This window comes from Haplochromis burtoni, unplaced genomic scaffold (assembly GCF_018398535.1).
Source record: "Haplochromis burtoni strain Fernald_Lab_line unplaced genomic scaffold, NCSU_Asbu1 Contig_72, whole genome shotgun sequence".
Taxonomy (NCBI): domain Eukaryota; kingdom Metazoa; phylum Chordata; class Actinopteri; order Cichliformes; family Cichlidae; genus Haplochromis; species Haplochromis burtoni.
The window spans coordinates 2,188,958-2,215,975 of record NW_024582433.1 but is presented as its reverse complement, the minus strand read 5'-3'; the positions used below and the strand labels follow the sequence as shown (position 1 = coordinate 2,215,975).

The window sequence follows — 27,018 nt, the reverse complement described above, 5'->3', positions numbered from 1 at the left end:
GTGTACAGAGGGTAAAAAATAAAGAATATATGTAACATATTACAAAAAAATATAGACCTCGTTATGCACAGCACTTAGCTGTCCCCTCTTTCACACACACAAACACACACAGAGAAAAGGTAAGTAGGGCTTTAAAACACAAACTGTTGTAGTGGAGTACTTGTTTGGTTGGGCAAAGTGTCGTGACCAAAGCGAATTAGTTTTCTCAACATTCCCAGTTGTACAGCAAGTAAAAGAGGGAGGAAGCTATTTATAGTTTACCTTTGGAGAGACAAAACTCAAGTGGCTGCATCTCCCCATCTTTGGTTTTTCCCTTTTTCTTCTCACTATTCACTCACCTTCATCCGTCTCCGTCTGTTGCCTGGGTAACAGTAACTGATGAAGGCTCGGAGTTTTGGGGGACAAAAGAAAAAGTGTGATGTGATGAGAGAGGCTTATTGAATAACCTTGTCCATGTATGTGAATGGTTGTGTGCGTGCATGAAGAGATGCTTTCATGATGTAATTTGAGAGAGAGTGCGTAGAAGTGGACAATTGCTTACTTATATGTGCGGAGCACCTGCACGTCTAGATGACAATTTAATGTAAATGTATAAAATGGCTTGAGCAATGAGCTATTGTTTGTAAGGTTCTTTGTATGTGAGTGGATGTAAATTTCAGTTCTTAGAACATGTAATTGCAGTGCATTACAGAGAACAATCAGTAAAGCAGTTTCTTAAGTAATGCCTTAGCTGCAGGGACGGCATCTACTAATTTCAAGCTCATTTCTGGTTCTATAACTGGAATGTACTAGATTTATAGCATTTCATACAAAAGCCACAAAAGTTGAGAAGTTGAGAAGTTTTTAGGGTGCACTGTCTTGTCCTTTTGTCCAAACCTACATGAATCACAGCCATACTAAAACTAAGCAAAGCTTCAGAGCAAGCAGGAAGACATTCACTGCAACTGAAAAAGGTTTCTTTTGCTGAAGAGTGTCGTTATATATTGATGCATCACTTTAAAGACATGTACTCTTGGGTGGCAGACACATTTTTCTCCTTTCCTCATTCTGTATCTCATTATTGATTAATCCCAATTCCTGCTGTTCTTTTAATGGCCCCTCAAAGTACTGTAACTGGAAAAAATCCCTTTAATATATATTTGAGCTGCTTGTTTTTCTCCCTTCAGTGCTAATGATAGCAGATGTGTTTTATTCAAAGCCATTAATGACTCAAGCACCAATTTGAAACATCTGTGCTATTTGAATTGGATTTGAAAGTGATATTAAGACCCCTGACATCTATTAGCATTCTATAGGCAATCACATTCATTAGATATTTTCTCTGCAGGATAGTACATTTTTATTTCCCCACCTTCTCCTAAGCCGAATTTAAAGGCAAGTCAGGCCAGGTCTGGGCTACAGTAAGTGTAAGCAAGTGTCAAAATGCGCTCTTTACAGGACATGAAATATACTTTGTGGAGCTGGCATTGAACTGAGGAGACATTGCTGTGATATGTGAAGCAAGAGAAGAGACCAGCAATAGGGTGTTTGGGGGTGGGGAGAGCGGGAGTGAGGGTGAAAGTGAGTTTTTGATTGCATCTGGCACAAATGGACAAAGACTACCTTCCCCTTCAGCTGCTGGCGCTCGCTGACAGGTCTACTCGCGCAAGCTGTTGTGGTAACACTTGGCCGACAGCTGCAGATACAAATAAAGGCCTCACTTCAAGCGAAACGACAGGGGATATAACAAGGGCTGAGGCCCCAGCTGCCTCTGATACAAGTAAACGGGCTGGAGCACCCTAACATATAAAAGCATCTATAATCACACATAGCTCCATAGCACCCGCCAGCTTTCAAGGCAAGAATATGTCTTTCTCTAGCAGGAGGCAAAGTCATTTATTTTTCAGATTTAGCCTTGTGTTTTATTATGTTAAATACCACACAGTCGTCGCTGATGTCACCACAAAAACAAAATAGTCCTAGTAAACCTTGGGAAAAAAATTAGGGACCAACAAAAAAATGTGTGTCAACCATTATTTTCCCACATGCTGCTCTTTACAAATATGTACCATTGTCCACACTGTGATGCTTTTATCCTTACACAGGAGAAAATCCATTCTCTGACACTTTCACTACTCAGCCTTTGCTGTTTTTTTCAATCAAAGTCACCCCAAGAGTCTCATTGTTCAGACCCTCTCACTACCTTCTTACCAACAGCTTTAGCAACTCAGGCCCCATGTACACTAACAGCACTGCAAATATTAGCAACACATTTCTAATCACATATTATTTTTTTTGCCATGCTACAGCAAATGAAAGAGCCATAATGTGGTGTGGTTGAGTGAAGTGGGGGTTTGAAAGTGGGGTAGGCATTGTAGAATTTTTTTATTCATTTTTTTTCCAGAAGTACTAATTTCCCGCAGTAATGAACAGGCAGCGGTGCATGGTCATCAGGCAATTATATTTGGTTACCATGCAAACAGTGAGCATCACGGGATGTTGTTATACTGAGAAATAGACCCAGGGTCCATGACAGTGGTAGTGAAATACTAGCTATTATCTAAATGCAGAGACATTTTTAAACATGCGTACTTTTACAATACACAATGTTTTAGTTTTTTGGGGATGCTCTCATGAGTAGAACATTCAATTATCCTTTTTGTGTTGGTTTTTCAACACTTTTTTTCTGGTTGTTTTAAATTGCAGTTTAAGGGATTCCATATCATCTGATTTATGCTGCTTATTTTGTAATGTGCAAAACTACCTGAGCAAAATGTCATCGTTTATAAATTAGGAAAAATAGAAAGAAATAATAAAATAAATATAACCGAATGCCTTTGATACATACCATTGGGGTGCAATGGTATATACTTCCAGAGCTGAAAAAAACAAATAATACCAAAGTGACAAAAAACTGCAGATCCTCTAGGTGTCCTCTAGGTTGTTGGTTGACAGGTGTCCAAGGAGTCTGCTGGGCCTTATCCACTACTCAGAGTCACTGAACTGGACTTTGTCAAAGTGGCATGACCCTATTGCATCTGACTAATATTCTAGCTTCCCTAAAGTGTGTATTCCAGTTGTGGTGAGAGAAATTCTAATTTTCTTTAGTGCATTAGTTAGAATAATTAGGTGATCTGTGCATTACTGTGTTGCACTTCTCCAGTTTATGAATGCAGCTTGCTAACTAAGCAAGCTAGTGCTAGCTAATAAAATAGCACTGGTGTCTTCTGGCTAAACCTATTTAAAGTTCATGAATTGTAGACAGCATGTAGGTTTGAACGCCACTAAAGAACAAACAGAATGGAAAAAAATGGGAGATAAACACAACACTAAGGGAAACCAAAACAATCTTTTTGTAACTGCTCATCTGCGGATCTGATATGATATTTATCTGTGTACTCCAAGGTCTATAATGCAGACCTTATCATTTAGTAAAAGACTGAAGAAGAAGATTTCTCAGGTAGATTGTTCATCTAGCTGAAAGAGGAAGTTGTGGGTGCAGGATGCTAAAGGTCTTCCTTTAGTTGCAGTGCAGGTGGGAGGAGCGCAAATCACCCCTAATTCAGTGGTGTAATTCACAAAGCTATGGCTCAAGGTAGCATTATCTGCCATAAAATCTTTTCCCTCTGTGTGACAGATCCCTGTGGTATGTTAAAGGCGAAGACAGAGAGGCGTAGTAATGAAGGGATAGGAGAAGGGATAGGATCTAAGACAATGTAGGAAGGGGTGGGGAGAAAATGATGGTAACATGTATTCATTCCCATGGAGAGAAGGACAAAATGGAAAGGTCGACCTGGTGCTTTCCAGTTAAGCTGTAGAAGATTTTAATTCAGTTTTCAATCACAGTGTAATCAGATTTTATGATTAGGTAGGGACTTTTGGTCACTGTAATTTCTCTAGTGATTTACATGGCTCGAGCTGAGGACTGGACTGGAAATTATTTTTCACTTTCGGATAGATTTTTTCACTTCTATCAAAAATCTTTACCTTTCCAGTCGATTTAAAACATATACCTTTGCATAAGCCTTATAAAATGTTATTTTTCAATTCATAGTTCTCAACAACAGCACAAGTCTATGACAGCACGTAGTCTTAATCCCAAATGACTCTGATGTTCAACAGTTTGTGCATACTGTTGAACGTCAGAGCTTCCCCTGACCTAGTAAGTGAATTATTACATTAATTAATTAATTAATGATCGAGACAAGCAGCTGTTACATACAGTATAATGCCACTGATAGAGATTTGTACCATATAATTTACCCACTTGTTTTAGGAAGCCTGCCATGCTTTGCATTACCAGGAATGAAAGAATTACTATAAGTATTTCTTAATGAAACCCAGTAATAGACAGGCATGTGATTTCCAAGGTAAATAATTGGAATGGAAACATTCATCTTGTCATTCACACTGCAACTTCTACTTGGACATAGAGAATGGAGAGCAGATGCTAGGGCACATGCCACTTTAACTTCCTGCTGGGAGAGAGGGATAGTAGGAACAGATACTGCGCAGGGAGGAGGTTGACAAATAGAAGATGGTGACAGAAAAAAAATGGAGTGAGAGGGAAATGATGTTTAGCCTTTGCAGACTCTGTGTGAAAGACAATGGCATAAACACAAAAACAGTCCATTCAAGCAAGCCCAAATATATTACAAGTACATACTTGGATTTGTGTGTTGTGGTTGTGATAGCTTGAGTATTGTCATCTGTAGGATAATGCGTACATGTGATCTCTTTGTTCTTTAATCTTGAAATTGATCAATCTTTTGACTGCAAGCAGTTTAGCTTGTGAGTATTTCAGTGTAATTTACTCTTAAGTATGCAATAAAGGTTGTTTTAGTCCAACCTTCCTTTGTAGCAGGAGGTGGCTGATTACTGGGGTTCAGTGAGCCACTGCCTCTCCTATGCACAGATGGTGGCTAAACCACAGAGCATGTGTTGCATGTGTTGGCTCTGCATCGTGTTGTTTCACTGCATAAAGAAGCTTATTAGGATCATTAGGGAGTTATGCTTGTCAAGTACACATAAAAGTCAAAAAATTTAAGGCTCTGTAGGAGCTATTGAAGCAAGAGAGTGGAGAGTGGTTCAAGTGAGGGGGCGAGAGAGAGATGGTGGAAGGCTCAAAACTAATCAGATATGTAGTTATTAGATATTTCTTTTTACAAAGATAAGGTATTTACAGTTAATCTTTCTTTAATCCTTTACTTTTTTTAAAAAAAATATGTAATGTGCATCTGGTTAGACATCTGCTGTTGCAGATTACTTTTTCCCATGAATGGGCCAAAGAGAAGTGACACATCTGAGATATCCATGGTGACAGTGCTATTTTGGTCCTCAACAGAAGCAATGCCATCAGATTGAGAGTCGTAAGAATTTTACAGAGATTAGATAGAACAACAGAAATTGCTACATACTGTATTATTGCTATGCATGCTTGAGTGCAAATCTGAACACCAAACTCAGATGCAAAAATCATAATAAATGCTGACAATGCATTTTGTAAGGAAGCTAGTCAAAAAAAGGCTCTTGTCCAAAGACTTCGGACAACATGCGAAATAGCCATTTCACTCACTCTTCGTGATGTCTTCTCAGGTAATAAAAGTAAATATGCTGCGCTTATCATTTATGAAAGTGTAATAATAATAATAATAATAATGAACAGGAAATTGCAGTGGAAATAGCGTATGCAAATAGTCTGATTTCTTAGCTACATTATTACAACACATCTGTTTATCTCACCACTCTTAAGAAGACTGACAGCTCAGATTAAACAAACAAACAAAAGAATCTGACAGCATTGTATTGTATATTTTAAAGCATAACAAACCCCTGACTGGGCATGTTGCTGCTCCTTTCATTAGCTCTGTTGTCTGTAATTAGTCAGTGATTGAATATATTTAATGCACATTCACTACAATCAAGATTAATAATAAAGTCTAATGAGATTTTGTTTTGGGGTTCCTAACCTCTCGACTGTCTGCTGCTCAAAGTAGTCATATTTTTTCCAGCCAAATATGTATGATGCCACCATATTCAAGCTCCCCTGTCTCGATTGAGCTTTGTCTGTTTTTTTGTTTTGTTTTTCTTATAATAGTGAAATACATAAACTGCTTCTTGTGTCCATATCGATTTAGAAGACACAGACATCTTCTCTAATGTACATTCAGTATGAATATTCATGTATGATTGCATGATTATAAGCTGAAGTTACCCGGTTTTTTAGCTTTACTCAGTTTTTATAAGATGGTTTGTAACCACAAGCTAACATCTAAAATTCATTCATGTATTTGGGGTTTTTAGCATCTTTGTCTGTTTTCTCTTCATTACACTATATAACTCAGTCACTGCAGTAAAGTAGTTTTATACATTTATGTATTGCATCAATTTGATCTTTAGTTGTACATTTTGACTAAGATCATCAGCTGTTTTTCTTATATATAGCAAACATCTGCTTGTTCGTTCAACAGGCCAGGATCTGGATTCAAGTACACAGTGAAGCTATGGTGATGGTGTTTCCTAATGTATCAAAGAGTCCTTCATTTAACATTGCTTATACAGTTGGATTAAATTAATGGTGACTTGATTTAGAATGCATTCTGATTCTGGGTATGTGCACACACACACACACACACACACACACACACACACACACACACGCAGACTCTCTCTCTGAGAAGATTTACAGATGGCCTCTTTATATTTTAAACATGTAATCTACCTTACATACATGCCAATATATGCGTCCTATTTCTGGGGTACTAATTGATAAAAAAAATGTATCCAAAATATTAGGTTTCTGCATGTTTTTTTTTTCGCCTGTAATTTAAAATGCTAGAGTTATAGTCCACAGTAGTGTTGTTAAAAATGTTTCCTTTTAAATATGTATAATAGAGGATTTCAGCTTTCATAGAATGTTAAGATTCAGAAAAGAAACCCAAAACATTTATTCTAGAAGCCCTGTGATAGGTTGTCTGTCTAGTGTTTACCCCGCTTGCTGTGACTGGCTCTAGCACCCTCATGACCTCATGAACTGTATTTCGTTACCCTGTATTTGTACATGTCTAATGTCAATAAAGTTGAATCCTAATCCTAATTGAAAAAGCTGGAACTGGAAAATACTGGATGGATGGATTCAAGAATATTTCATGTGTTGTTAATTAAAGTGATATTGCATATGCATACCAGATTCTAGTAATATGGTCGTAGTGTTACAATGGTGTTGCATTAAAAGTTAACTATATGAGGCCATGATGAAAAGAGGGTTGTTCCTGTTTGTAGTGAAATCAAATCAAGAAAAAACAAATTAAAAAAGCAAAAAACAAACAAAAAAATAGATCTAAGAATCAGGATCCTTTTGAGTTTATGGACTTTCAAATTTTGATTATTTAAATATCTCTGTTTAATTCTTAGTTTGCTTAGTGTTTATATCTGCTTCTTTGTTGAGTTCTTTGTTGTAGTAGAGTATTCTTCCCTCACTTCCATCCTGTTGTGTCAATTCCACTATATTGAGTTCATTAATGTCTGGATTTCCCCATTTAGTTAATACTTCTCTCTTCCTGTTTTATTTAAATAGTTAGAGTTTTGTTTTACCTTCCCTCCCATCTCATTGTCCTTGATTGCTTTTACCTGCATCTTGATACCCAGCTGTGTTCTTGTCTGCTGTTCTTGCCCTTCTGTTTATACACAGTGCTGCCTTCCCTTTAGGGTTTGTCAGTGTCTGTTTACATTCTCCATGTGCTGCTTATGCCTGTAAATACAGTTTATAGTTCCTTTTTTCAATTTATGTTTTACTTTTTGAACTCTTTAACAGCCTAATAAAACTGCTTGCTTTTTGTTGAATCCAGTTTGCCTGCCATATCACACTCCACACAGTCTGCATAATCTGTAGATTGTAACAGTAAGATAAAAAATAAATAAATGGGTGTGTCAGTGGTGCAAATAACCACAATTCAACATGAATTTCCAGTTAATAAAAAGGAACTGACTCCATGTCACTTGGTATATTGTCCAATCTATTCAGTTCAGTATTCTGCTTGTCTTTAATCAGTTTCCTCTTTAATGCAATATTCAAAAATTGCTTTTTCTCATGTGTTTCTCATTTGAACACATTGAAATTTAACTACTAAATAACAGTAAAATTATGCTATTATTTAACTGTTTTGACCAGGTTACTATAAAAGATATACATGTTTTTCACAACTGGAGGTGGTGTTGTTTGCAAGTAACATGCACTATGTGGGCAGCATTCGAGGTCTTACGCCATTCTGTTGGTGGAAAGATTTTCTAAGACGAGGTTGTGGTATATTGCAGTCCCTGATTCCAGAATGTCATAGGTTTACTACATTAATTAGAGACCCTAATAGTTGTCATTAGTGATAACAGAATGGACTCACATCTTCTTTTTTTTCCTCACCAGTATATTATATGGCTGAGTCAATCTCCATCAATATTGGTAGGTAGACTGCCAAACCGTGTCAGAGCATGACTTGTGGCTTATAAACTGCCATAGGTCATCCTCCTGAGATGTTCTTCTCAATTCCGACCATACAGTAGCAACATAGTTGCATAGAAGCAAAAAGCAACAGAACTTAACATCCACAATCTCTGACAAATGTTGTTGTCATTGGTGTTCTTATCTACTATTAAGAAAATTAGATTAGCTTTGTATTGGTTTGCTGTTTGGCTTGATTTTTAAAACAAGAGCAACATTTGTGATTATTACACAAATGGTTTATTCGTTATTTTAATTTTAAATATTGTCTCTTTGTCATTTATTATATTATTGATGTGTGTTTTATTTTCATCCTAAAGGTGGGAATACCTTTTTAAAAATTAAAGATGTATATATCTGGGGATAATTATGTTAATTTTTAGTCAGGGTTTAGTCAGTTTAGTCAGGGTAAATTTGTTACTTTCTCAATTGGGAAAAAAAAGGTTTGTAAAATTGTTTAATAATTCAGTGCTGGTGTCTATAGCTATATTCAATTCAGTCTGCTGAAGAAAGGGAATAAGGAGTAACTGAGAAGGGATGTAATGGTGGTAATCAAGCTTGACAGGGGAACATGAAAGGAAGGAGGGAACATGATCTAGTAGCTAGTACAGAGAAAACGTGAGGTTAGGGGAATGAAAGGCAAAAAAAAAAGTCGGGGCAAGAGCAAAAAGACTAATAAAAAGCTAAAGGGTGATGTTACAGAGAGAAAAGTAAAAGGTAAAATGAAAGAATAACACAAAGTAATTTAGGAGCAATAGAAAAAAGAAATGCAAAGTAAGGAAAATAATCACGAACTCCACTAAATCTTCAGAAAAGTGTAGAAATATGGGGCTTGCAGCCACTCTCCTTCCTGTAAAGTCATTTAGGACTAAAGCAGCAGGGATTTGTAGGGTTTGAAGATGAACACAAAACCCATTTTCCCTCATGGCTACATCTGCCACTATGAATTTATATGGCTGTTGTAGTGAAGAGTAGAGAAAAAATGTGATCAAACATGAGGGAGAATGGAAACTGAGAGACATATAGTAATCAAGCAAGAGAGAGAGAAAAAGTGGGAACAGTGGGAAGTGCAGAGAAAATTGCTGTGAGATTAGATGATGAGGGAAATTTGAGAGAGAAAAATAGAAAGGTAAAGAAAAAAGTATTTGAAAGACAAGTTCACCAATGCAACTTTTCAGAGAGTCTTCCAGTATTTTCCAGTATTTCCATAATAGTTGGTGATCCAACATGATGACAAGCAGTACTTACCCAGTCAAATCTAAAAATAGGCATTCATTAAAACATACCAAAGTGAAATCAATCTCTCACCTTATGTCTCAGGAAAGCATTGTACTGTGAAACAATGGAGTCTGTAGTTTCTCTCATGTTCATGGACGCGTGCAGGTTCTGTTAACAAAAACTGGAGGAGCTGTTTGCACGTGCACATTGCACAAGCCGCAAGCAAAATGAACAAGTTACACTGTGATTTATCATCTCAGCAGAAAGGTTTTCTCTTTGTTAATCACGTCAGCATACATGTGTGATGTTGAGGAGTTAAAGTGCAGTGTGAATAAACTTTTTATAACTCCTTTAAGGACTCCTTAAGGACAACTTTCACAGAGATGGTTCAGATGACGAGAGGAGACATCTGCTGTCGACAAAAAATCAAGTTCAGTAGGTGCAGGCTCCGCTAGATATTTTCATATTAGCACATAATCACTTGCTTGACCGGATGTGCTAAGTTTAACTAGATATTTTGATACATACATCCATCAAATGCTTTAGTAATGGTTTTTAATCCCTCTGTGGACCTCTGGAGAGATCTATCATTCCACACAGTGCTCAAGCCTTTTATTTCATCTCTGAATTTTTCCGTTGTTATAAAAATATATCTCCTTATGCTTTTTTATAAATTCAAAGTTTTGGCCTTTTGTCTGTTTTCCCAGTTTTCAGAGATATGTTCTCCTCACATGGCAGCCGCACTACAAAAAATACCACAGAATATGATGGATTTCTGTAGACCTACTACAACAACAGGAAATACAATTTCTTTTCAAAACCCAGTTTCACTTGTAGTTTCCACAGCAACCACCTGACACTTCATTATAGATCAGCACTTTTTTTTTATTTAAGTGGGATAATTATGGGTTTTCATGGCAAACTATGTTATACTATATAGATCCACTGTAGAGTGTGTAATCACATTTTCATAGAAAGTGACAATTAATTTTTTTAATTTCACTTTGAATGGATATTGAGGTGAACTAATACCAATCTATATAAATGTTTTAGGCAGCATTTTATCCATATTATTTTCATTTTTGACAATCATTTAATGGTTGTCCTACCAAACCATCGAATGTGACATCATTATTACCCTGTGCCTAAAATTAAATGTCAGTCTATTTTTTTTTCTGTTGTTTAGAGGAAACCATTGCAGACGAAAAATACTAAGGGGAATTTGAGAATATATTTCTCCAAAGCTACCATTGTTTTGGAGATTAATGGATAAGCATGTGTATGATACTAGTCCTCTCTGCTGCCTCACCCCTCAGCATATTTGATTTATGGACACTCGGCAGTGCATGAGTTCTAATTTGAAAGGGGTTTGTTTTCAGTCATGAAGATGGAATTTTAAATGTTGTGATGAATGAACCCTTGTGGTTTTTATTTATTACTCTGTTGTGGTGTGTGTGTGTGTGTGTGTGTGTGTGTGTGTGTGTGTGTGTGTGTGTGTGTGTGTGTGCATATGATTTTCTGTGTTCCTATTTGTGCATGTATATGTGCATGTGCCCGTATAATTTTGTAAATATAGCCGCACTGTTATTTATGTACTTGGAAAAGTGCTGACGCTGTGTTTTCTGTCTGACATTATAAATTTATCACCCTTAGGTAACTATGTCTTGCAGAATTCAATATTACGTCTCACCTATTGGGGGCCAGTGTGAAAAATCAAAGAATAAGTCATGCCCTCCGGTACTTCCAACCATTCTGTCTGTGCATATGGATTTATGTTATCATCCAACAACTGCGTATGGCGCGGTGTTTGATGTTTCTGTGGTCAGATATTGAATGAACCTTGGAGAAATGTGATGCTCCTTGGTGAATTTACAGGGGTATAGTAAGGGCTTAGGGAAGAAAGAGAGGGCAAAACGGGCTAATAACCTTTGTGTATTGGTATGTGTGCTCATTCCGAGGGGGGTTGAGATGCAACATTGCTACAAAGAAAATTATTTATGCTGAACCTCTGTCTGTAGTTGTTAGTGAGACTTCAAATAAGGAATGGAAACAGCAGTGGCATGTACATAGTATAATGCAAATCATTTATTCACTTTATTGATTTGATTTGCAACTCATGATGTAAAATGATTCCTGAGAACTGCAGAGTTTGGTTTGTGGTAGTTTTTAGTATTATTTATTTTTATTGTGTTTTATATCTGCTGTACATGTTCAGTTCAGTTCACTGTATTCCATGTGCCGAATACAGTGTGTTACATGTATCTGTAGCCTTCCTATCTTCTAATGGCTTGCTGATGTCTTCATTGCTATAGGGCTATGCTCTGTTTTCTTCCTCTTTCATGTATAAAATACTTTCGCCCCTCATCAGCTTGTGTTGTCTCATAGAGACTGGAGATAGAACATAGAAGCCTAGTTACCATTCATATTAACAAATTGAGTATACATACATTAAATTTGTGAAAATGTGACATGCTTGTTGATTAGATCAAACTTGCAATACCCTTTTCTCCACAGTGTGAGATTATTGTTATTTTTAAAGACTGGTACAAATAGACTTTCTCAGAACTCTGTTAGCCTCATGTTGCTTTGAGAACTCTCATGTCAAAGTGTTGATTGCCAGACCTCCTTTATTAGCTGGCAAATTGTGCTAATTGGCATTCAGCCTAATATAACTGGCACTGAGGCGGTGATTATAATTGTTATTATAAGATGCAAAGCCCTCTCTTTATTTTGCAGTTTGTAAAATTAAAGCTGGTTACCAGTAAAATATCTTAAGTTCTCTGAATTTGCTCTCATTAAGAGTTGTCGTTGTGTGCCTTCCTGATATTCAGTCTTTTTCTCCTTTGTTTTACTTTTATCCAGGGAGGCCTCATTGCACTCCTCCTCCTAATCCTCCTTTTCACCCTTGTGCTGTATACCCGCCATCGATGGTGCAAGCGTCGCCGTATCCCCCAAAAGAGTGCAAGTACCGAGGCCACACATGAGATCCACTACATTCCCTCCGTTCTGCTCGGACCGCAGGGCCGTGACAGTTATCGGGGTTCTCGAAGCACACATCAGCATGGCAGCTCTGTCATTGGAATGCCTATTCGTGAGACTCCAATTCTTGACGATTACGACTGTGATGACGAGGTGGACGCAGGCGGGCACTCACTTAACTCCACACCCAACCAGATCCACAACAAGCTTAGTGATGGGAAGGTCCTAGATGACTATGGAGTTGGCATCCAAGGACATCCAGATATGATGTGCAAAGAAGACGATATTAAGCATAATTTTGACAAACGAGGTAGGTTGGTTGTCTGAAAGACATTCTCCTTGAAAATGAAATTAGAATTATGGAAATATGAACACTGCACGCATGAAATTAAGATTTATGGGATCCCTGTCATATTAACTGCATGATGTTGGTTTTGTTCCTATCATGCAGCTGTGAGCAACATACTAAAAAAAAGAAATGGCAGGTGTCATAGGAAATGTGTCGTGCTCAGTGGTAGCTGTGCTGCTTTTATGAGCATGTTTTGTACATCCATGGAGTGTCTCTGTGCCAGGTGCTTAGATTACTCAGCGTGGACATTTCACTTGGCTAAGGCCAGCCCACCCATGTTGTTGATTGCACAGCATGTACTGCTTATATTTTTTCAGAAAAATAAGTAGTTTTGTATGATTCCTGCCATCATCTAACATTTGCAACGATACTATCTTTAAGTTGGTCCTACTGTTTCCTACTAAAATAAGGAAGCCACAGTCTCAAACATACATTGCTGCTTCTTGGCTGTCATGTCTGTCCATTCACCTACTATATGTATCAAGTTCAAATCTAATGTACTGTCATTTAACATCATTTGTGAAGGTCAAGCGACAGAGGCCACTTGTCACGTCAATTAAATGCTGACTTGTGTCAGTGGGTGGCTTTTTAATCCCTGGTAAAAAGAGTCATGGGTCTCCACTTTGAGCAAGATAAATATGTTTCGTATAAAGTAATGATAAAACTTTTTTTAGCCAATAAAATTTAAAACTCCACTGCAAACATCGTTATTTCAAGCTATGCATAAAGTATTTGTTTACAGTACCCTCACAAACCTTCTCTGTTGGACGGCAGTAACTAATTGTAGGTTTCCTTGGTTATTTGTTCTGTATCACAAATTTAAATCAATTAACATGCTAAAAATGCTCAGAATTATGAAGTTGATGGATATTTTAATTTTCTGAGTTTAAATCATCCTATTTAAGTACTGGTCTATGTTTGAAAAACATTTATAGAAGGGAAATCTGTGGAAAACCTGTTGTTTGATGCAGTTTCAGCATTTTTTATAGAGGAAAAATTAATAAGATGATAAAATATCATTATGTCTAGAGTTTTGAACAAAACACTGACCTGAACTCACTGTAATTGCAAAACTCTAGGATATAGTACTTTCACACACAAATGTCCATATTCACATTTACATCAATTTAATCTCCAGTTCTTTGAATTCCTTAGATTAACTATAGAGACAGATTAACAAGCTATTAATCTTTCAGCTACAGAAATTTAAAGACATGATTCATCCATAAAAGTGACCAATTTAAAGTTAAGATCTACCTCTATTTATTTATCCTTGACATTTTTAGTGTACTGGGCCAGCAATTCATCCTCTCCTCTCAGTCTCTTTTAGATCTCATATATGTTGTCTCAAATAAAGCAGCCCTTATCCAAAAACACCCATACCAAGCAGGTGTTTCTTTTGTAAATTTGTTGTTATCAAAAAAATTATCAAAGTTGTAATTTATGAATGCAGTCTTTCAGTAATATTAAATTGTTAAAATAAATTATGAATGACAGTAGGTTAAAAGTGTTGTTTTTGTGTTCTTTATTCTCGATATTTTTATTTTACTGCATTTTATGTGGCAATGTAAACAGATGAAATTCATAAATCAAACTTAAATCAGATTTGCTGTCTAAATACACAGCCTCACTAATACAAATAAAACAAATTTGACTTTGTAGTGATGCAACAATTATTTATGATTTATTTTTTGTTGGCCATGATTTAATGGGTGATGCATACTGACTTGGTTAAGATTTGAAGAATAAAATTAAACTTATTCGAAATCTTCCATAGTCTTAGATTTAAATGGAGATACTCTCTCAGAAACAACTGACTTGAAGTGCACTGTTCTTTGTATTTAGTAGAGAGACTGACAGGAAAATGAGCTAATGGTGGACGGTGATAAATTGCTAATGTGACTAATGCTTTGTTTTGGATGGTCAACAACTACCTCCCAGTGGGATAAAATGGCCCAAGCCTACAGGCTCAATATGTCTGTCTAGAGGACAAAGGGTTATGTGATTGTACTGTGGTTCATTACTGTCAACCATAAAAGCATAGTGAAGTTCTTTGTGGCTGGCATTGTTTATTGGGTTTTGGCTGCACTATGTGTCTAATTTAATAGATTAATTAAAATTTAGTCTAATACTTGTTTTCACAGAATTTGCCATGTACTTATTAACCTAGCCCTTGCATGTTTTCATTTTCTTCAATGGCCCAACTAGTTTGTTGACGCATGCATTAACCTTTAATGTGTCTATATGCAAACATACAAGATTAAAAACACAAAAGCTTTATTCTCAGAATATAATTTCCCCAAAACCAAATGCATTAGAAGTCCAAGGAGTGACTAACTACTTCAGATATTCAGTGACTGGCCTAGGACTCACACCGCTGCTCTGCCAACACAGTCCTGAGGGCATCTGGGATGGGGCCACTGGTCTTCACATTAATAACAAGCAAATCCATCCAATTTCCATTTAAAATGACTCTTGTTAGTCTTATCTAACACACACTCTGGAGCAGAGGTAAGCAGCAGAATGCATTCACCTCACTGGTTCATCCATGAACAGTGCAGTAACAGGCTCGGTAGTAATGTATCGCACTTATTTTGAAAGTAACTTTCAAGGTCACATTATTCTCTGACTGAATGCAATAACTAAAAGAACAAAACAAACGTATGTTTTTTATAGAAAAGCTTGTATCAATGTCTATGGCGAGAAGGTAACTAAAGTTTAGAGTAAATAATATTTTTTGTTATCGTTGTTCACCTTACATTTTTGGAAAGGATATCTACAAAAAGAGGACGGGGATTTATAGTCATAAAGTATAGCAGTTTCAAACAAACCTGTGTTTTAAGTAGCTCTATATTTTCTGTGCTTTAAGTCAGACCCCAATATTTCCCTAGCATGGCACGAGTCCTTAAACAAAACCATGAAAATGTTTTAAGATGTCTTAGACACCACAGGAGAATTTTGTATTGGAGATAAAAATGTGTTCTCATGACGCATATCACTGCTACAAATTCTACATTAACACATTTGTGATTGGCAAAATGCATTATGTGGATTAAAATGATTACATTTGGCACACTGGATGGGCATGCATAATGGTAATATACTAAACATGAGTATCCAGATTCAAAACAATGTATTGATTTCTTCTTTTGCTCATCCTCCACCATTTTTATTAAATTAGGCGTGGAAGTTTTCTTTATTCATTTTCTTTCATATTTTTTAGTTTTGTTTAATCTGACACTGAGACACCACACAAACAGGCAAACAAAACTGTCACAAAGAACTTCACTATGCTTTTATGGTTTTGCCTCCTTGGTGGATAAAAAGCAGAACATAATTTCTGATATAATAAAAAAAATGGTCTTAAAATAGCTGAGGCTTAATTTTAAGGCAAGTACAATGCTGCTAGTCAGATGTTAAGATTATAGCTTTATATCAGTTCTCACTCACTAGTAATGGGATCTCATTAGCAAAAAGAAACATTAAACGCAAATTGAAGATTCTATTATGTTTTAATAGTCCATATTACTTCCTGTTGGGCCTTTTATTCCTTTTAGTGAAGTTATGTTGCTTGCAAAAACTGCTGAATGGAGTTACTTTGTATTTATTTCAGTTGTAAACACTGATGAAGCATTGGACAGCACATGTAACCCACTGAGAATCATCGGGATGATACTTAGATTTTACATCTTCAGATATGTGGCTAAGTTTTGCTTAAAATAGACAAAAGAGGAGAATGCATTTAGACAGAAGATCCTGCTGCTACAGTAGATTTTTAAGTTCCCTGCCCCCTATGGAGCAGCTACCCCCAATCTGAGTAAAAGCACATTTTTTCCAAGAATAATGGATCTGTAAGTTAATGTTTCTTTCCCCATTTTTTTTTTTTATAGCAAGAACACAGGACCAGAAAACATCTAGCAAAATATATAACTGTTTCTAAATATTACAACGAAACCACAAAACAGTAATTACTGTATCCAAGACTTCTCAGTGTCCTCAAGGAAAGCAGCGTTGAGTCATATAGGCATGTGGCTCTTTGTTATTTATTGCAGTAATAACTAGGTAAAGTCTGGCAAAAACTTTGTTTGACATTTATTTCACATATAGTCTTAACTGTGCATTCTTAAAGTCCTTCATTATTGGGGCTGCACTCACCCACTTGAAACCAAAAGGGAAAAAAGGAAGTATTGTTATTATTGTCATCAACAACTCCATATTCACTGCCAAAGTTATTAAGTGTTTACTGAGCCTTAATTGAACTCAGAGTAATAATCTAGTGTCGGGCTTCAGATCACTAATGTGACATCATTAATGGGAAATGGATGCCAGCTTGGCACAGTCAAGCTACCTTGGGGTAATGTTTTGATTAATACTGATTCAAGCTCGCTCTCCTTCCTCGTGATAAATAGATGGGAATCATGACAAGACTTCACATTCTTCCTATCCCCCATCCACAGAAAGCAGTAAAGCTGTGTGTTGTTAATGATGTGAATTTATCACAGTAAGATGAATGTGACGTATTTCAACAAACACATACAATATAAAGCACACTATAGCATGCACAAGTCTACAAAAACATCCCATGATGAAGATTAAGGATGCACATGTTCAAAGACTAAGATTTTGTAAGTCAAAAAATCCAATAAATGTGTACTGAAATGAGATTTTTGAGCTCTAGGCTAGATTAAAAAACTTCTAGTCATTCTTGCCCACTCCAGTGTGAAAAAGGCCTGTGTCAGATTCATCAGTCTCCTACAATTTCTGGTGCATTGTTTAGTAAGGAAGTTTCAGAGGAGCACAAGATGAGCAAATCCCCCCATGCACAGTGCAGCAGCTGATGAGATCATTTTGAGCAGCAAAGAAATAATAAGGAACTAGAAACCAGTAAATCCGTGTATAGCAACTCATTGAGAAATGAAGCCTTAGTAATCTGATCCAACATGAAGCCTTTGTCAGGGCCAGACAAAAAAAAATGCCTGCAGAAATGAGTTTGTAAGCACTAAATCAATACATGGTGGTCGATCACATGCCATCTCGTGAGCCATCTTTATGAGACTCTTTTGAAATGTGGTTAAGGCTGGTCACCCACAGCCATCAATATGTTTCTGTGCTGCCATGATTCCCAACAGTCTGTCCATTAAAATTATAAGTAAGGAAATAGGAAAAAAAAAAAAAAAAGTAGGAAAATAAATGTAAAAATAGCACAACAGACACTAAAATCCTAATCTTAAATAATCCATATAATATTTGAAATTACAACGTAGGTCAGAAATACATTTCTAAAATGCATTTTTAAGAATACATTTCTGAAATGGAATTCAGATCTGCAAAACAATAAACACTAATTATTTAAGAAGTTTATTTCGGTGTGAAAGATCAAGTTGTGAAAGTTTTAGTATATAACCTTAAAATAACCTTAAATCTTCTGTATGTACCTCTTTTTAAAATGGTAAATAAACAGGTACTCCATTTTAGCTTATTGGAGACAAATCCAGAACTGCAGCTGTTCTCCTCAGCCTGCCTTTGGTCAATATGCACTTTGTGGAATACTATTACTTGCAGCATATTAAATTAACTGAATTGTTTCTGGGTGTGATAAATTATCTGAGTGTGTGATAAATTGGCACCCTATCATAATTATATCTGCATAATGTTTTTTCTGCTTCATTTCCGCTCCTACATGTGCTGGAAATTTCTTAGCAACTCTCAGGCAAGATCTGGAAATAATTGCTAATATTCATTGTCTTTGGAAACTGTCAAAAGTTAAACATCATTTTACCATGGAGACACCCCATCACTGCCTGACTGTGCAATCACTGTGTGTCATTAATAATCATAAAAAAAGAATAATAGTATGGCAATTGAACATATCCAGAGTTAATGGTTTTGTGATTATATTATAACCATTATGTTTACTATAAGGATGTTCTAAATATGAAAAATAACACAAGAGATCTACACAGAAAGTGGGGTTAACCCTGGAACAGTTTGTCTCTATATTCTATTTAAAGTTACAACACAAGTAAATTTCACTATGTTGGATTCATAATGCACACACAAAACGATCTCTTCAGTCTCCAAAAGCCAGAAACAACAGGGCTCTACACACACAATCAAATTATGGACTTTTACGTTAATATTAGACTGGCTATCAGCCTAATGCCTTCCACAACAATAACAGTAGTCACAATGTCACTTGCATGCTCCATGACCTCTAACAGGTGGTCCCATGTTAGCCATTAAATGTTATCCCAAAACACAATTAGAACAGTGTAAAAACCTTTTGTAGACATACAAAAAGTAGGATTCATAATTACTTACTTTATTAACAGAGAATAAATACAAAGTTTAGGCCTATCTGTTTCACAAACCATATCCATTTTCCTACGACATAAGAAAGAGTGTTTTTATTTCTTTCTTTCTTTTGTTTTAAACAAACACATTTTGAAACAATGGGTCATACCTAACAACACTCACTCACTGACGTCAGTCCTTTCCTTGCTCAGAGGTCCTCTGACAATTTTTAAAGTTACTGGTAAGGTAAGAGTTGCTATTCAATCCAGTTAAATTCAAATCAGTTTTATTTATATAGCCTCAAATCACAACAACAGTCACCTCAAAACGCTTAATATTGCAAGGTAAAGACTTCACAATAATAAAAAGAAACCCCAACAATCAGACAACCCCCCTATGACAAGCACTTTGGCAACAGTGGGAAGGGAAAACTCCCTTTTAACAGGAAGAAAAATCTGGCAGAACCGGGCTCAGGGAGGGCAGCCATCTGCCGCGACTGCCGCAAGGCTTAGAGGGTACACCCTGGACAAGTCAGACACAGACAACCATTCACACTCATATTCACACCCACGGGCAATTTACAGTTTCCAATTAACCTATCCCAACTAGCTGCATGCCTTTGGACTCGAGACATGCGAGGCAACAGTGCTAACCACCTTGCCACCATGCTGCCCCCACTATGCTGGGAAAATCATGAAAGTCTCTTTAAGATATTCTCACAATACAACCACTAAAGGTGTACTGTGAGAACATCCAAACGCTAAATGTAGTTATGAGAAACCCCTCCCAAGGTTATATCACTTAAAAAACTTGGACTTAGAAGTGTTCAGAAAGCATTATAGAGGTACATTTTGAGAGAGGTTAGAGTGTATACAGAAAAGAAGAACTTAACTAATCCAGGACTTTTTAAAGTTACTTAAATCAAAAGCATTATTTGGGGCGATCATGGCTCAAGAGTTGGGCGTTCATCTTGTAATCAGAAGGTTGCCGGTTCGAGCCCGGCTCCGACAGTCTCGGTCGTTGTGTCCTTGGGCAAGACACTTCACCCGTTGTCTACTGGTGGTGGTCAGAGGGCCCGGTGGCGCCAGTGTCCGGCAGCCTCGCCTCTGTCAGTGCGCCCCAGGGTGGCTGTGGCTACAATGTAGCTTGCCATCACCAGTTTGTGAATGGTTGGATGATTGTGTATAGTGTAAAGTGCTTTGGGGTCCTTAAGGACCAAGTAAAGCGCTATACAAATACAGGCCATTTACCATTTATTTCTTTAAGTCTTATCTTGCTTATCATTTCCAGCTCTCAGTCTGCCCTGTGCTTTTCTTGAGCACAAAAAATACTTTTCAGTTGGTGTTTCCTGTTGGGAATAGGCTGCATGCGACTGTAGCATTGTTACTTATTAAACATTTACTCACAGAATACTTTATCCAAACATTTTTTCCAGTCTTGTGTCATAATGGATAAGGACATCTAAAATATTATTGTAAGCCAGGTTTTGTTCCTCAATGTCGGGACGTAGACTTATTTGTGATTACCAGTCAGGAGGTTCAGCCTGTCTGGAGCAGTTGGAGGTCAGAGCGTGGTCTGCAATGTTCAGCTGGCGCAGCACGGGGAGACACATTCATATTTTATTCTGGCCCGTGGCAAAAACCAAGCTATAGATAGAACTTTATTCTTGCCTCTGCAAGCAACACAGGCCTTAAAATATGCAAGTAGAAGGAAAGACCAGAAAGGGAAAGTGTCTAACGATGGGACATTAGATGTTTTCAAGTAGTTGAGAATGTTCAAATGTTCTTTGAACATACAACATTTTCATTTTGTATTGTCTTAACGTCAAAGTCAAACATGGATTTTGTTCCTCTGAAGCATATTCATCTCACAAACTGAGGCATTTTTATATAATTATTACATCTTACTGCCCAGTAGATGTAAGGGCTTCTAATTCTCGTCAATGTACAGTTTAAATCAATGTTTCAGCATTGTTTAACTAGGAAGATTTCACCCTTTTTGTGCTATTCCCCTGTGTTTTTGAATTTGTCTTTGTCTCTGAATATTTTGCTTATCATTATCATCCCTTCCCTTTTCCACCCCACTGTGCTCTTCCTACTGAGTCTCTTATCTGCATCTCATTCTAGTCATCACTTCATTTCTTTTTTCTTTAACACCAGTGGCGACCATTGTCTACCCATATCTATTCTGCCCTTCTCAGGCTCCCTTTTAGCTATTCTTCATTCATGTCTGGATCCCTTGTCTTCTCTGACACTTTTGTCTTTCCCTTTGTTTCTGTCTAACCTTTTACTCTCTCTCATGTACATGTCAGACTTCCAGAAGCACTGCTGTGAAGGCTTTCCCAGACAGCTACACTGGACTGTTCATATTGAAACAATGACAAATGTATTAAATCACAGTGGGAATCAGAGCTAGTGTGAACTCCCTACCCTATCCAACCCCTACCCACAACCCCACACAACCATCCCACTCACCCCCATTGATCTTCTCTGTACCCATTTGCTCCCCAAGCTGTGAAAGACGAGAGAAAGCCAGGGGAATAGAGATGTGACTAGAGGAAGTGCATGTGTCTGCATGTGCGTCTGCATGTCAGAGGTAAAAGCACAGAAAATATGTGAGGAAGTGAGTAAGAGACTGAAACATAATAAAAAAATTGAAATCTGCAGGAATTTAATTTCTTGGGCTCTCAGCTTCTTTTCTTCCTGCAGACTTTCTCCAAATTAAAGCGGCAGGGGTTTGTAGGGTCTAAAGATCTACACAAATATTCCCGTCATTTCCCTTGTGACTGCATGCCTCCGTGAATATGAATGCTGTTTGGCTTCTAGGCAGGATGGCTAAGAATAGGAAAGATACATAACTTACTCTAGATGTTAAAACATGTATGTGAAAGAGGTAGGCTTGAATTGAAAGTAGATACCACAACAATTGTTTTGGTCTATCCATGATTTTTGTTTTTGTTGTTGCTGTTATTTTTTTATTTGTTTGTTATGTTTTCTGTCATGTGGATGCTGAGGCCCTACCAGATTTCAGTTCATGAAAACTCATGTTGGACAAGTCAGCCTAAACTGCTTGTTATAAATGACCTTTATAACAAGCAGTTTGGATTGAAATGGGGTATAATAGGACAAGCAACCTATTGTCACCTGCTAAGATACAATTTAGTGTGCATGTATAGAAACAGAGCCCAAGCCATCTCCTAAGCTCCAATACATGCTTTATCACCACCTGCCTCAGGGCATGGGACATGGATGAGAAGCCTGAAAATGTTGCCTTGTGTTTCACTGACTTTCCGCAGAGAGGAAATGTCTTTTGAGCCTAAGAGAAATAGGGTCAAGCACTATTTATAGACAAAGAGTCATAGTTAAAGGTTTCAGTTTCTCACAAACAGTAATTCCCATGGGCTGTATCAGCAATTTAGTGGAAGATGGCCTAGTCATTGTTCATTTAGCTTGTTGGAGGAGCTGATCCTTCAATGCACTTTTTGCTGACAGAACAAATGTTTCTCTTCCTGGTGCTGGATTTCATTTTCTGTCAAGGTACAGGCATGGTTGTATCAGATTTTTACCCAGCGGTACAATTTTAGAAACCTCTGCTTCTGCAAATTAGTGATTTACCATCAAGTTTTGCTGTGGAAAAAAAATGTCATGATACATTAGTTTATGCAATTTGCCCTGGTGATTGTGACAACATCAACCACCATTATTTTGTTCTACTATTTTCAAAATATTTTCACCTTACTTAATATTTTGATAAAATAATCAAACGTCTTGTCCTAAGTTAACAATTCGTGTTGCTAGCTTTCTTTTGTAATTACTGACAAATTTGTCAATGTTAAAATGGAATAATTTAGATCAAATCTAACACTCTAGTTGAATTTTGTTTCTACAAAAATAGGTTTGGAAAAGCACACCAAATGCCATCAACAAAAGAAAAAGCAATCTGAGTAAATCTTGTTAATTATTTTTACTGATTTTACTTATTTGTTGATGAACACTGTTGGCACTGAATAGTTTGCAAATGCTAGCGCTTTTTTTTTTTGCCTGAGTAGTGATGCTTTCCTGTCACCTTACTGCAACCTAATGAGAACACCAAGTACATGTCCATCAGAAAGCAAATTGCAGCATATTTTACCTTCCTCGATCCTATTTTAGTGGATTGCTCAACAATGAGCTCCCAGGGGAAGCCAGACAATGTGAGTTGCAAAAGATGGAGGAGGAGAAACAGGCAGATTGCAGTATGTTTGGAGTGGACACTTCAGACACTTTCCTCTCAGATAGTTTCCATGGTCATGGCAGTTTAAAAGGACAGATTTTGTCTTTGAGATATTAACATTTAGCTAGTATGTAAGGTAATTTATTAACAAGTTTTGAATTAGCCTACTTTGTGACTGTAATGAAAATAGTTGGTGTGATAGCATTTTCACTATCATTATATCAATATGAAGTCCAGTCTAAATGTGAAAGCTGGGTTTGGAGATCACTCTGTGCAAACCGCTCTGCTTTCCATGCAACTACTTCCTCCATAAAGAGGAAGTTGGAAGCAAAAGTGGGTAGAAGTTAAGCTATCTGTAAATATTTATATACAAAAGCAATTGCATGCCAGCTAATACACACTTTTGCAAAAGCCTGCATAAACCATAAACAAGCAGAATTGTGCTTCTGAACAATAACAGAAAATTGAGAATTGTTATTGCCTTGTAGTGGGCATCATGAGACCACCAGGAATAAGTTGACTGAGGCAGCATGCTGTTGACATCCGCTGCTTATGAGACACTGTTAACACATACTCAGCACTGATAAGGGAGTGACTGCAGATAAGGGAGATGAAAAGGAGAAAATTGAGGCAACAGAGCTTTAGCTGACATTGAACTCAAAATGAGAAGCCGGTGGACTTGGGGTCTAGGGAGAAACAAATGTCAGAATAAAATATCTTGATAGTTTTCTCTGACAGAAATGAGAAATGAAGAGCGACCCAAAAAATAGGAAGAGATTGTACTGGAGAAAGACAACAGAAAAAAAGTACAGGCAAACATATTTTTGTCATTCCTGTTGTATACAATACTGAAGTATACATCCATAAATTCATAATTACATTTTTTTTAATTGTTATTTTAAGATTTTGTATGTTTCTTCGAGGGGAAAATGTAGGAGAAAGTTTCTTGACAACCTTTCGAGACAAATTAAATTTATTTCAAGGAGACTGTGGCTCTAAGCACTTCTGTTTGACCTAGCATTTATTCTTTATTCTCTAACATTTATTCTCCCTTGGGATCTAAAAAAGAAACAGATAAAGACTTTTAAACCATGAAATATGCATGCAAGCAGTTAACCTTAAACATGGTATCACAACTTCTCCTCAGTCATGACAGATCAAAGCCTATATAACAGATTCCCCGCCCTTGTTGTTTGTTTGCTGACTATGAGGACCAAACACTAGCATGAATGCCACAGCTAATGGAGCTCACTAAGGCTATTATGCATCTGGTCTCTTTAACCTTTGGGGTCCAGTATAGTGGTGGACTTGAAAGAACCGGATATACAGAACAAAACCTTTCTTTTTCTTGCACTGATTATCAGTGCATATTTCTTCTTAACAAATGAATACACTATTGCCATTTTCCTAAGACTTACACTGAAGTTGCAGTTCTTTTTTTTTTTACCCCCTTAGGCTACCTTTAGGTCAACTGCATGTTGGCTGCCTTCTGGGCATCTGGGATCTCATCTGTACACAATGCTGTATCTTGACTACTATAGCTAGACGTGGTTTGGGTCAACCATTTGTATATTGTTACTTAATTCGTTTGCTTTATTTATGCTTTTATGATTAAAAATTGTGTTTTGGAACATCTAACCAGAGCTGTCTCTTCCAGAAAGATGATGTCTTATCTATGGGACACTAGAGCTCAGCTCAAATGTGATAGATTAGGAACTGATTTATGGGACAGCAGTTCCCGCAACCAGTACCCCATTTTCCTTTAATTTGTCACACAGCTGTGTGTAAACAATGAACAACAGCATCATGTTTGGTTCTCTTTTAATTTTAGGTTAAAAGTACATTTGTTCCATAATTGATATTAATGTTTAATATCAGTTATGTAGCAACTGATACTGCTGCATAATTGACATTGCTTTTGTCATTACATGTTTATAAGTATTGGATCACTAAATAGGCTAACAACCAGACAGAAGAGCTTAAACACACGGTGGCCAGTGTGCTTCATTATTGCTGTTTACTGTGTCAGAAGAAAGTTACACAAAAGTAGGAATTATCTAGCACAGGCTAATACTGCATGGTATTGTTTTGTTTTAATATGAAGGACCAAATAATTATTCAAACATTTTAAAAAAGGCTTGTCTGTTACAAGCTGGATGTTATGAACATAATTCTTTGCATCTGCTTTTTGGCATGAACCTAGAGCACAAATAAGGATCTGTTTGGGGATGAATGGTGTCTGGAAATTTAAAAAGAACACCTAAATTTAAATGCATGGGCATAAACCAAAATGCATGTATGCCTCTATCTCTTCCTCTTATCTATTGCATCAGGTTGTATTTTGATGTGAAATAATAATAGTATATTCAACTTAGTTTAATCACACATGTTTAGAGATAAATACTTATGACTCAAAGACATATTATTCTGTTCCTGGTTCCATTTAAAACCAAAACTACAACCAAAATCTGTTTTTTAAATCAAAATCTGTGTAAATACTTAAATAACTTGCCACTTTAACCTCCGTTTTCTTCATTTCCCTCTTCTGTTTTTGCCCTCTCATTGGCATGTATGATGCACATCGACTGGGAGCCACTGGATTACTCAATAAAGTAACACCCTGGCCAAGGAGCTTAAAGATATTGTGTCCAGTGCACTTCATTATTGCTGTTTACTGTGTCAGACAAAGTAATAAAGTTACAAATATATATGCAAAGCTAATAGAGGGGTGATGCTGCATGGTGTTATTTTTTTATGTGAAACACCAAATAGTATTTCAGATATCTAGAATAAAGCTGTGTCTGAAACAAATGGACATTATGAACATAATCCTTTGTGTGTAATTTATCAAGGGAGTGTATCTGCTTGGTGGCTTGAAGATAGGACACATAAGACACATTTGGGGATGTGGTGGTTTCTAGAAAGCGTAGTTATATTCAGCTTAGTTTAACCACAAATGTTTTGAAACAAATACATATGACTCAAAGATAGTATTTTGTTCTCTAGCAACCTGCATTGCCTCTGCTACTGGTTGCATTTAAAATCAAAATCAGTGTAAATACTTCTGCCTCCTCACTTTAACCTCCATCTTCTTCATCTCCCTCTTCCTCTGCTTTTGCCTCCTCATTGGCATGTATGATGAGCATCGACTGGGAGCACCACATCACCATTATTCATGGACAGAGCGCACCTCAGAGCCAGACTGACAGATCAAAAGATGATGATGATAGGTGGGGGTACTGGTAGTTGGGGTGATGAATGGCCACATCATTTGGAGTTGGCTGTACTGTAAGTTTGGGGACAGAGCTGTTTTCACAGTTTTCCTTGAAGGATTTCTTTTCTACAGCCACTGTTAATGCCTACAGACAGTGAAATCATTAGAGGTTGCATATATTGAAGGCCTAAGATGTGTCAAAAGCATTGTGTAACACACAAGCACACTTTGTATACATACATATAAATTATAATATATAATCTATCTATTATTCATATA

At 36.9% G+C, this 27,018-nt stretch overlaps 1 protein-coding gene across 1 annotated transcript in view; it reads left to right on the top strand.

Moving 5' to 3' along the window:
- LOC102288892 (astrotactin-2) overlaps positions 1 to 27,018 on the top strand; it is a 292,853-nt gene that overhangs the window by 67,518 nt on the left and 198,317 nt on the right. Inside the window, exon 3 of the mRNA XM_005930128.3 lies at positions 12,554 to 12,980. Within this exon, the coding sequence (XP_005930190.1) occupies positions 12,554 to 12,980 (427 nt within the window). The remainder of the gene's footprint in view (positions 1 to 12,553; positions 12,981 to 27,018) is intronic.